General features: G+C 30.9%; 1 protein-coding gene across 1 annotated transcript in view; it reads right to left on the bottom strand.

Annotated features, from left to right (window-relative positions):
* Positions 1-471: 471 nt before the first annotated feature.
* LRRIQ1 (leucine rich repeats and IQ motif containing 1) overlaps positions 472-11,714 on the bottom strand; it is a 264,993-nt gene continuing 253,750 nt past the window's right edge. Inside the window, exon 28 of the mRNA XM_090275671.1 lies at positions 472-614. Within this exon, the coding sequence (XP_090131797.1) occupies positions 472-614 (143 nt within the window). The remainder of the gene's footprint in view (positions 615-11,714) is intronic.

Raw genomic sequence — 11,714 nt, 5'->3', positions numbered from 1 at the left:
AAAAAATGAAGGTTATTTTCATTGTTTACTCAATCACTTTATATATCAATTTATCTTTGAAATAGTTAATTATAATAATCTGGCCAAGTAAAACTTATTAATATATTAATTATGTATTAAGACTATAACGTGTCAATAAAATATACTTATATTCTCTTATGTGTATAGACTATCTTTAATACATGAATCATAACACTTTAAAGAAAAGAAGAAATTGAATATGCAAACTCCATTGGAAAAGTTCAAGAATTAATTTCTGGAGTCCATTCTGTATGAACATAGGAACAAGAGCAAAATTATATTTTACAGAAGGGAAATTAGTTAACTCTGCTACAAAACAAAATTATGAAATATGTATAATAATACAAATGAAATACAGTACTCTAAAATCTTGTATCCAATTGGTACATGAGCAGACATCCACAAAACTCTTGAAAAGAAATTGAGTGCCATTTGCTGAAGCTTGAAGAATTAGTTTGAAGTTTTTGCCTTCTTTTTGCCACTTCCCCATCCACCACTGAGCTGTACAGGATTGTTACGGAATGATATACGTTCTTTCTTTGAAGGTCCTGAATTTGTTATCATTGGTGTAAGTATTCCTTTAATTGAAAAACCTAGACAGTGATATTAAATGTATACTTTCATTTTACTTGATCAAATAACTTATATTTTAAAGTAAGCAGTATATTTGGCAATAACATACATTGCAGAACTTTATAATCTTTGAGTTTTAAAAAAAGTATATTAAGTTTTCATTTTTATTTGCAAAATAATGTAATCAAAATTGTGTATAAATTATAGTTAGGTTAAATAAAAGTAACTGACAAAAAATTAAATAGCTATAAGTTTTCATGTATATCTATAATAAAATATCCCTGCTATTTCAAGACCATGAGATAATATATCTAGTTAGTATTTAGATATTTAAATTTGTTTATATTTTCATAGTTCATATATTTAATTGCTTATAATTTCATAAATGTTGATTGTGTTAAAATTCATTTTGTAAATAGTCTGATTGAATTAAAAACCTCTTCAGGATAAAGAATTATTAACAAAATGGTAAACATAATTGATCTAGAATCTAAAGATATTCATGAGTTCTAGATTGACTACATATAACACAGCTTTGTAATTCTGGACAGTTCACAGCTTTTCTGAGTGTTCATTTTATAAAAGAGGAAAAAATCTTTGCATTACAGAGTTGTGAAAATTGGTTTTCTGATTATATTGCAGTGGTGGTAAGATCTATGAGAGTGCTTGTAAACAGGTGCTATAAAATGGAAGAATTTATTATTTATATTCAACAAATTATAATTTCTCCAGAGCAAAGTAACACAAATTGTTAGAGGATAAAAACAAATAGCAGTTGAAAGAATGGGATAGTGGATTAGGAATGTTTTACTCAACAAGACACCAAGACACTGTATCAAGAATACTATTAAAGACCTACGATCATCTGCTTTAAATCTCCCGAGGATTAAGGAAGCAGCCAGGGCTGCTATCTGTGGGGAAAGGGCTTGCATAGCAGCAGAGCGAGGCATTCCAGAGCTCCCCTCGGTGCTGGCTTGAGGCAAAGGTTCAAACCACGTGACTGGGACTTTCCCTTGTGATGCTTTTGTGCTTTAAATAAATTTAGAGGGATAAAACATCTAATTCTTTTATTTTTTTTGAAATTTCTAATTAAAATTTTAAACCATTAAAAAGATATATCCAAATAGATAGGTTAGGAAACATTAGACTGTTTGTGGAAATTGATCTGTAATTACAAATTTGGTGCAATATAATGGTGAGTGTTGATTTTAAAAGCCCATTTCATATTTAAAAGCTCTTTTAAAATAAAGTACTGCTTTTTAATCTTAAAACTGTGATTGGGAAAACATATACAAAGGAGTAATGAGTCTCGGTAAAGGGAGCATATTTTACTTTTTAATCTATAAAGAGAACAGATCTGAAAGGCAGGAAAAAATTAAAAGGCATCGTTATGCTAGGCATGGAGAGCTAATTCCTATAGCTACAAGCACAAGTGTGTAATGGAGTTAGAAACAGAACATAGCTCAGCAGTTGAGAGACCTTCACAGCTGACATTCTTGAAGGCATTCTCAGCAGAGAGAAACCACTAGGAGATGCCAAGTGGAGTTGGCTTTCATGGGCTGGCCATATTTAGCCTGCATTGAGCTACTCCCTGTCAGTCAGTCAGTAGTCCTTTGTAAAACTGTAAAAACTCTTTCAGCAACAGGAATATTGCTGGTGCAGAACAGCAAGAATTTCCTAATGATAAAATAGTAGCCTAAAAACATAAGATAGCATGCTAAACTCTTATCCACTTTCTGTTTACTAGTTACATATTGGAAATGTATTCTTTCCAAGTAACAGAATGGAATGTGTATTTTGGTCTTAAAAAAAAGAAAAAAACAGTAACAGTAAACCCTCATCTTACCTCAGCAGTAAAAATACTTTGATGAATAAGCTATGTCCTGGATAGCAAGTAGTACATATTTACAAGAACACATTATTTAGGGAGAATGCTGGGGCTGGAGGGATGGGGAAGCAGGGAGGTCTGAGAAATGAAGAGCTATTAGGACACATGTAGAATTCAGATATATTTATTTAAGAAAAGATAGACATTAAAAAAAAGAATAAGTGGATTTTCACAAATGGTTAACACAAATGTTTTGTTCAAATAGAGAAAGCTAAATCAAGTTTAATGCAAGCGTTATTCAAGGTAATACATAGAAATAAGCATGAATTTTAAAATAGAATTCAATAACAGTACATTATTGATTCGTATCTTTGATGAATCTTAATATTATAAAGATATACTATTTAGTGCCTTTTTCATTAATATGAGCTTTTTATCAAAAATGGCAATAACATGTTAAGAAGCATGATACTTTCTAGACAAAGTATTGGAATATTTATAGATAATTTTAAATGCTTCTAAAATACTTATTTCAAAAAGAAATATACTAAATTACACTAAAACAGCTTTTATTTTAGACAAAGTCCTAAGTCTTACAGTGTTTCTGCATTCTAAAGGTTTTCTTATTGACTACATATTTACAGTATGGTACAAGTTTTTATTCCTAACACTGTTCTGTTGTCTTGATTTTGAAGCTGTTAATGAATCTTCAAGTCCTTTTGTACTTACCCACAATGTAAGCCTATATTTAAAAGGCAGTTTGTGAGTTTTTAATTGTTTAGCATAATTCCTTCAGCAAATAGCTATTATTTATAAATCATATTGTGTGATATTACAAAATAGCTTTATAGCAGTTTTGAAGGACACTTTTAGTGGAATTAAAATGCTGTAAAACTAGTGTTTAAAATTGCATAAAACTTATGTGAATATGTTGTTTAAAAACAATATTATAGGTGTGATTAAAAGCTTTTATTTTATTGTTTGGCTATGTGTAAATAAACAATTTGAGTAGTAATCAATACAGCTTATTCTCTCATTGCATTTAGTGAGATTCTTTTTGTTACCATATAAATTCTTGAACCACCAGATATATAGAAAATAAATTGAGGATAAAACAACACATCTATAAAAGAACCACATATTGACATTCATTGCAAAGCTATTACTTTGTCCCATGATTACTCTAGAAATGAAAAAAAGCAGCAATTTAATACAGTCAATATATAATCATTCTAAAATTACTTACTCACATGAAAATACAATAGTGAGAGAATCCTGCCTCAAAAAGCTTACATTAGAGCTAGACCTACTAATGTTTTTCCTGGTATAAAAAAAAATTATGACTGAAGGAACTGTGACACTTGTTCCTCTTTCCTGCAATATTGTTATAGATTTTATGTTTCTTTAACAATAGTCTGCTACACATTTGTAGGTAAGCATACAAATCAACAAATTATCTCTTACATATATGCTGAAAGTATGTCTTGATAAGTATGCTTTATCTTCCAATAAGTCACTTCTTTGCCACATAATCTGTGTTCTGCTAAAGATTTGTTCTGGTCCTTTAAATTCATTTTTGTTGTTAAATCCTTGGTTCTTTAACAAATGTCATGGTCTTTATATGCTGTGTTTTGATAAGTAATTTAATATTTAAAATGCTTTGAATAACTGTCCTGGTATGTACAAAAAAAACTTTGTTAAACAGGTCAAAATAGAAATTTCATGATGTATAGTAATACGTCATTGGATTTTCATTGATACACTTAACACTACATGTCTGGATATAGAAATCATTTCAAAGTCCTTCCCATATTGTATTGCTTAACAACAGATACAGCATAAGAAAAGCATGGAAAAAAATTTCAACATTTTAATGAAAGTGACCAGAACAAATTTTTAGCAGCAAAGCGTTTACATCAATTTAAGTGCTATAATTGAGTTATACTTGGCCAGTTTGAGGTTGAGGTAGCTACTACAGGGTTCAAGTAACAGTTGCTTTTTAAGGACATTGCTATGTCCAGCCTTGAATAATAATGATCATTTACAGTGATCTCCAGGTAGATAGTTTAAAGTCTAATGCTGAGGATAAAAACAAAACAAATAATAAACAGGTTGTTTATATCAAATTCAGATTTCCTCAATGTAGCATGGTGAATTTGCTTGTTTTAAAAATTGTTTTCTATTTTTTTAGTGAATAACTTTTTATATAACTTATAAAAAAATTAATAAAATATCTCTTTATCAAAACCCGAATTGGACAATGACATTTACAGTTATTTTTCTTACCCAATATTAAAGAAACATAAATAAGAAAAGTTAAATTTGGTACATTTAATACTCACAAAAATATCCACAGTATTTGTTATTGTTGCTAAAAATCACAATAACTATGATTTAAAAATAAATAAATAATTATATTTGTGTACACTTACCAAATAAAATACATCTACTCATATGAATTAATATAATAACAAAGCTTTCATGCAATCTTCATGCACTTTACAGTTTAACATTTTTTAGGCCCCCATTTCTTTCTTTTTTTTTTTAATTTCCCAACTGTTTTTTTTAATATGATGCACAAAAAGTTACAAATATCCCCATTAGTTTTTTTTCCCATTTTTAATTGTTATTCTATTATAGTTGTCTCAATTTTCCCCATTTGTCCTCCTCTGCCTATCCTACTTCCACAGTCAAATTCCACACTGTTGTCCATGTTAACATGTGTGACATAATAATTAGCTTTGTTTAGGTACATTTATTTTGAAAAGTAATTCCTAATGATGAATGCTAATACATATTATATATAGTTGGAAATATTATTTTGGTAGGTGTAATTTTACTTTTGTATTTTGTGATTTTTGTAAGTTACCATTCACAGTCTTTGAGGCCTCCTTATATTATAATATGCACTGTTTTCCCAGTTTTTGTTACTTTTAACACACTACTGTGCTTATTTTTTCTTAAAGATACTGTGGCTATGTACACACAGACAAGGATGACTAGAATGTGGTGCTAAAAATACTGTCTTGTTTCTATAAATTTTGTGGTTCTTATACCAATATGGTTCAACTCTGCTTTCTTTTTTTCATAAAGAAACGTTTTACTGATTTACAGTTGTACAACCTAAATAGACTTTGTGACTTTTTTTTCAGAACTACATTTGCCTTCTCTCATATGGACCTTAAATAAACTAAAACTCTTTTCATTGGTAACTATTCTCTATAACTCTGGTTATTACAGTTCTTTGGTTTCCCACCAACTAGTAGATGTAGAGTACAGTTCTTCCTTATCCACCAGGATGCCTGAAACCACAGATAAGACTGAATATATATACTATATATATGTTTTTCCTGTACATACAAACCTTTTCACTTAAAGAAACACTTCATGGCTTCTCTTTGGCATAAAAGAGAATTACCTGCATCACTATTCTACCACTGCAGGGCCATTATGAAGTCAAATAAAGATTACTTGGACACAAGCTCTGTGATAACACCATGGTTGATTTGTTAACCAAGATGTCTCCTAAGTGACAAATGGGTAGATCGTATATATAGTACAACATGGATAAGCTAGTCAAAGAGATGATTTACATCCTGGGCAGGACAGGGCAAGACAGAATGAGATTTCATTATGCTACTCAAAATGGTGTGAGGTTTAACTTATAATTGTTTATTTCTGAAAATTTTTATTTAATATTTTTGGACTGTGGTTGACCACAGTAACAAACTGTGGAAAGTGAAACCACAGGTCCTATGTCCCTTTACTCTTGCCAGTTCAGGGAAGGTCTGTTCCCAAATTTTCCAATCATTTTTTAAAATTTTTCTTAAGAACTGTATTCCATTTCATTATATTTACAACTAAGTGTCCATAGTATTTATAATTAGATAACAATGGCATAATTTATACTATGATCCTTCATATGCACAGTCCTTTGAAACAACCCAGTTCTTACATAACACCATATTTTAACTTGTAATAATTTTGTCTTACCCCATTTTTTCCCATGTCAATTTTTCCAGAGTAAATAAAAGTTTAGCAAACATATGTATTTGAAATAAATCCCAAATGTTTATTATCACTGAGCAATTATTCTTTGGAGTTTAAATATTTAAAACCAAAATTATTTACACATTTATTCGACAGGTATTTATTTAGGGCCTACTACACAGCAGGCACTGTTCTAGTCTGCCTTTCAATAGAGCTTTCCTATCACTTTTCTTTCATGTGCCAAAGAATATTAGTAACTATCATGTTGTAGTTGCTTTCCATTTGATGCTATTCTCATAATTCCATCTTTACAGTCCTCATATGGAACTTGTATTAAAAAAAATACTTATTTTCACATTTCCAGATAGTGAAAACTTGTGGGTAACTTTCCCCAAAACTTTTCATGACAATTTTCATTATCCCTTTTGATGCTTATTAGTTCTTAGCAGGGAGACATTTGGCAACAATGAACATGACTAGCCTGAGTTATTATATTATTGCACTTCAGTTTCGTTCATTTGACAAATGAATTTCACATTTGACTATACCTATTTTCTTTCACACCATGTTAGCTAGTACAAGAAATTGGTTTGAATGCAACAATAATAACGCCCCCCCAAAATCAGTAAAACAGTTTATATAAGAAAGAAAATAATCATGAAGGCCTAAAAGCTATAACATTACCTTTAGAAACATGATGCTTTCATCTATTATCAATAGAGCATACATGGATCCTGTCCTCAAAAATGTTAAAATGCGTTTTTAAAATAAATAATAAATGTAGCTGACATATGTACAACTAGTTCTCTCACACAAATACAGTTGAAATTTGTCTTTCTCTGGATAATGTCAAGTGCTGGTGAAACTAACTATTGTTTCAGATCTGTAAACATTATTCTGTGGTTACTAATAACTTTTATTTAACTGTGTCTGTCTGCACTGTTGACTGTTTCACTGAACTGTTTCAGATCTTCAAAATAGGCCGTAGCAGATCAACAGTGTGTGCCTAGTCTGTAGCAGACTTCTAATATTTATCTATCAGATGATTCCACCATCCACGCTTTTGGTAGGATAGTAATTAATTTTGACTATCCAGTTATGGTTGCAGCAATATTTTGAGGGCTGACGTGCAATGGTAGTGTGTTTATTTAATTAATTGTAAATTGCGGGACAAATACCTAATAATGCTGTGTAGTTAAAGCTTCCCCTCCCCCAAACACGTGAGACCAAAAAGGAATCAGAGTTAACGGTTTAAGCAATAATGAAAAGAGTCTTAAAGTTTTTAAATTGACATTATTAAAGATCAACTTTTGCTGGATTAAAAGTTAAAAAGTAAATTCTATTAGATATATCCCTAATTTCTTTACTCACAGGTTACTAAATGGGACTACATTAAACTAAAAAGATTTTGCACAGCACTGTATGGAAGAACATATTTGTCAATGATACATCTGATAAGGGGTTAATATACAAAATTTAAAAGAACTTATACAACTCAACACCAAAACAACAAACAATCCAATTCAAAAATGGGCAAAGGACCTGAATAGATACTTCTTCAAAGAGGACATACAGCTGGCCAATAGATATATGAAAAGATGCTCAACATCACTAGTTATCAGAGATATGCAAGTTACAACCACAATGAGATACACATTAGACTTGTCAGAATGGCCATTATTAACAAATCAACAAACACATGTTGAGAATAATGGAGAAAAAAAGGAACTCTAGTGCACTGTTGGTGGGAATGCAGACTGGTGCAGCCACTGTGGAAAACAGTATGGAGGTTCTTCAAAAATTAAAAATGGAACTGCCTTATGACCCAGTGATTCCTCTTCTGGAAATATATCTGAAGAAACCCAAAGCACTGATTTGAAAGAATATACTCACCCCTATGTTCATTGCAGTTATTTACAATAGACAAAATCTGGAAACAGCCCAAGTGCCAATCAGTAGATGAGTGGAATAAAAGCCATGCTACATTCACACAATTAAATAGTATTAGGCCACAAAAAAGAATGAATTCTTACTAATTTGCAGAAGCATGGATGGACCTGGAGAGTATTATGCAATAAGCCAGTCACAGAAAGACAAGTACTATATGACTTCATTCATAAGTGGAATCTAATGAACAAAATAAAGTAATTTAAAAAATAGAAAGACATTGATACAGAAACAGTCTGACAGCTGTCAGAGGAGAGGGGCCTTGGGAAGCTGGGTGAAAAAGGTGAAGGGATTAACCACCCCCCCCAAAAAAAAGAAGGAAAAACCTCATAGACACAGACAACAATATGGTGATTACCAGAAGGAAGGGGGATAGGAGGAGGGGGAAGAGGGTAAATGGGATATAAATAGTGATGGAAGGAGACTTGACTTTGGGTGGTGAACACACAATACAATATACAGATGATGTATTATAGAATTTTACACCTGAAACCTATATAATTTTATTAATGTTACCCCAATTAATTTAATGATTAAAAATATTTTCCCTTGTTGTGCAGAAAACAATATTCTTTAAAAAATAAGATGATATGAATACATGATGTAGGAGAAAAGCAACAATGGCTGATATGTTCATTTATTCTTCTAATGTATGTGACTACTATGTGCTAAGCACATACACTTCATTTTAGTACTTCCATTTTATTGAAGAAAATAAAAGTTTATGAAGTGTCTTTTTGCTCTGTCACATAGTTGGAATCCTACAGTAAGTAGCCTGTTTTGATTGGCTTATTTCACCTAGTAATACACATGTAATTTTCCTCCATTTTTCATAGCTTGGTAGCTCATTTCTTTTTAGCACCAAATAATATTCCATTATCTGGATGTACTACAGATTATTTAGCCATTCACCTTCTAAAAGTTACTTCCAAATTTTGGCAGTTATGAATAAAGCTGCTATAACATTCATGTGTAAGTTTTTGTGTGGGACATGCTTTCAACTCCTTTGGGTAAATACCAAGGAGCATGATTACTGGATAATAGGGTAAGAGTATGCTTAGTTTTGTATGAAACCATCAAACTCTCTTCTAAAGTAGCTGTAACATTTTGCGTTTCCATTAGCAATATATGAGAGTTCTTATTGCTCCACATCCTTGCCAGGACTTGATGTTGTCAGTGCTCTGGTTTTTGGTAATTTTAATAGGTGTGAAGTGGTGTCTTGTTTTAATTTGAATTTCTTTTTATAGTAAATATTGAAATTGGGCCTGCCTCTCAATCTTTGTACATTTTTAATGGCCTGAATAGTACTATGAACATTGTAGGCATATAATTCCTTGCTATCATGATGCATGGCTTATCTAATGACCCACAAATACATGCAATAACTTTTAAATCTCAAGTTTACTCAGTGGGGGATTATAAACATATATTATGTGTGTATACATATACACACACACATATATAATGTAGCTATGACAAGTTAGATATTCATACATATATATGCATATATACATATGGACATACATGGATATATAACATGTTAATAATTCTTGGTTTGAAAATTTAAAATTATGTTAATAGAATGTGCTTTTAAATTTGGAGTAAATGTTAATGGTCATTTTTGGAATCTACATTTGCTTTAGTTACCACCTTTAGTTTCTATATCTGCATATATTATTTAGTATTGACATCTAGTAAACTATTTCACTTTATACTTTTGATTATCTTTTTGATAAGAGCTATAAAATTACTTTGTAAATATACTGGAGGCATTGCATAATGTTAGAACTGACTCAGAATACCTTCTATTGGTCTTACGTTTTCTAAAACACAAAGGTATTTTCAGAAATCTTTGTTAGCTATCCTCAAAGAAAAGTTGACTTTGGGCTGATTATGCCCTATTACAGAGGGATCGTGGATTATCAATCCCTGGCTAACTCTGAAAATGGAATATGTCTTGGAATGTGTAGAGATGATTACAAGGCAGATAGAAGCCTAAACTAGGTATATAGTGAGCAGTAATTATTCAATAAATGGGTCTTGAAAGGAAGAAAGAAAGAAAGAAAGAAAGAAAGAAAGAAAGAAAGAAAGAAAGAAAGAAAGAAAGAAAGGAAGGAAGGAAGGAAGGAAGGAAGGAAGGAAGGAAGGAAGGAAGGAAGGAAGGAAGGAAGGAAGAAAGAAAGAAAGAAAGAAAGAAAGAAAGAAAGAAAGAAAGAAAGAAAGAAAGAAAGAAAGAATGAGAACTACATTAATCATGTTCTACTCTTACCAACTAAGCTATATATTTTGGTCTATAGAAAACTAAAAACAATATAACACTGGCTTTGGAATAAGAAAAATAGGTTCAAGTTACTACTTTATTTGCTAAGCTTTTTGTGTCAAAATAAATTAAACTCTCTGAGTCTTATTTACATTAGCTATCAAAGAAAAAGAATCATTATAAATATGAAAAGATAATTAAAATAAATTTGTAAAGCTATAAATTGCTATAGCAATACAGTTACTATTATTGTAATGTATCATTTGTTTTAAGTATTAAATGAGAAAATTAATTGAAAAAAACCAAAATCATTGATGGAAATCAAATATTTTTCCTTAATGAGGAAATCTCTTGGTATATTCATTTTATAAATAAGAATGTGACCTCTTTCATCCCTCTGTAAGGCATAAGCTATATTAGAAAGCTAGGTAGACTAAGACTGCCTTGGCTTCTTGTAGGAGAGCAATAAGACCTAAAAGGAAAAGGGTAGAAAATTTTGGAAATTCACAAAGAAAGACAATAGGCATTGCTTGAGATGGCTGGCATGCTGAAAGTATACTGGTCCTGGTATTATTTGACCCACAGAAGACAATTCTATCTTGGAGTTGTTTAAAATTGTGCAACTGTAATATGAAACATACAACAACAGACAATATAAACAACAAGTACTATTTTTAAAGCTCTTACTATATGCTGGGCAATATATCACATGCTTTACATATATTTTTACTTATTTCTTCTTCACTAAAGCTCTATAAGATAGACATTACTATTTCCATTTTTCAGACAATAAACTCATTATTAAAGGTTAAATAATTTATTGAAGGTCACACAAGTTACATTTAATAGTGGTACTGAGGTTTTAAACCTGAGCTTATCTGATTTTAAAGAATACATGTTACAGATATTATAGAAACATTAAAAGAGAAATATCTAGAAAAGTTCAAAGGCTTAAAGAGTTTTATAGCTGCAGCCCATAAACTACTCTCTAGATTTGGCTTGCAAAGCTAAAAGAAATACTTTAGCTTTAATAAGGTGAAAAGTTTTTGAGAGAGACATGGAAGGCCTGGGGAGTGGGGGAAGAGCTGTCAAAAT

The sequence above is a fragment of the Furipterus horrens genome, unplaced genomic scaffold (assembly GCF_987537825.1).
Source record: "Furipterus horrens unplaced genomic scaffold, mFurHor1.1.pri manual_scaffold_4, whole genome shotgun sequence".
In the NCBI taxonomy this organism is placed as follows: domain Eukaryota; kingdom Metazoa; phylum Chordata; class Mammalia; order Chiroptera; family Furipteridae; genus Furipterus; species Furipterus horrens.
The sequence above is the reverse complement of the archived record's forward strand: the minus strand, read 5'-3'. Positions and strand labels throughout refer to the sequence as shown.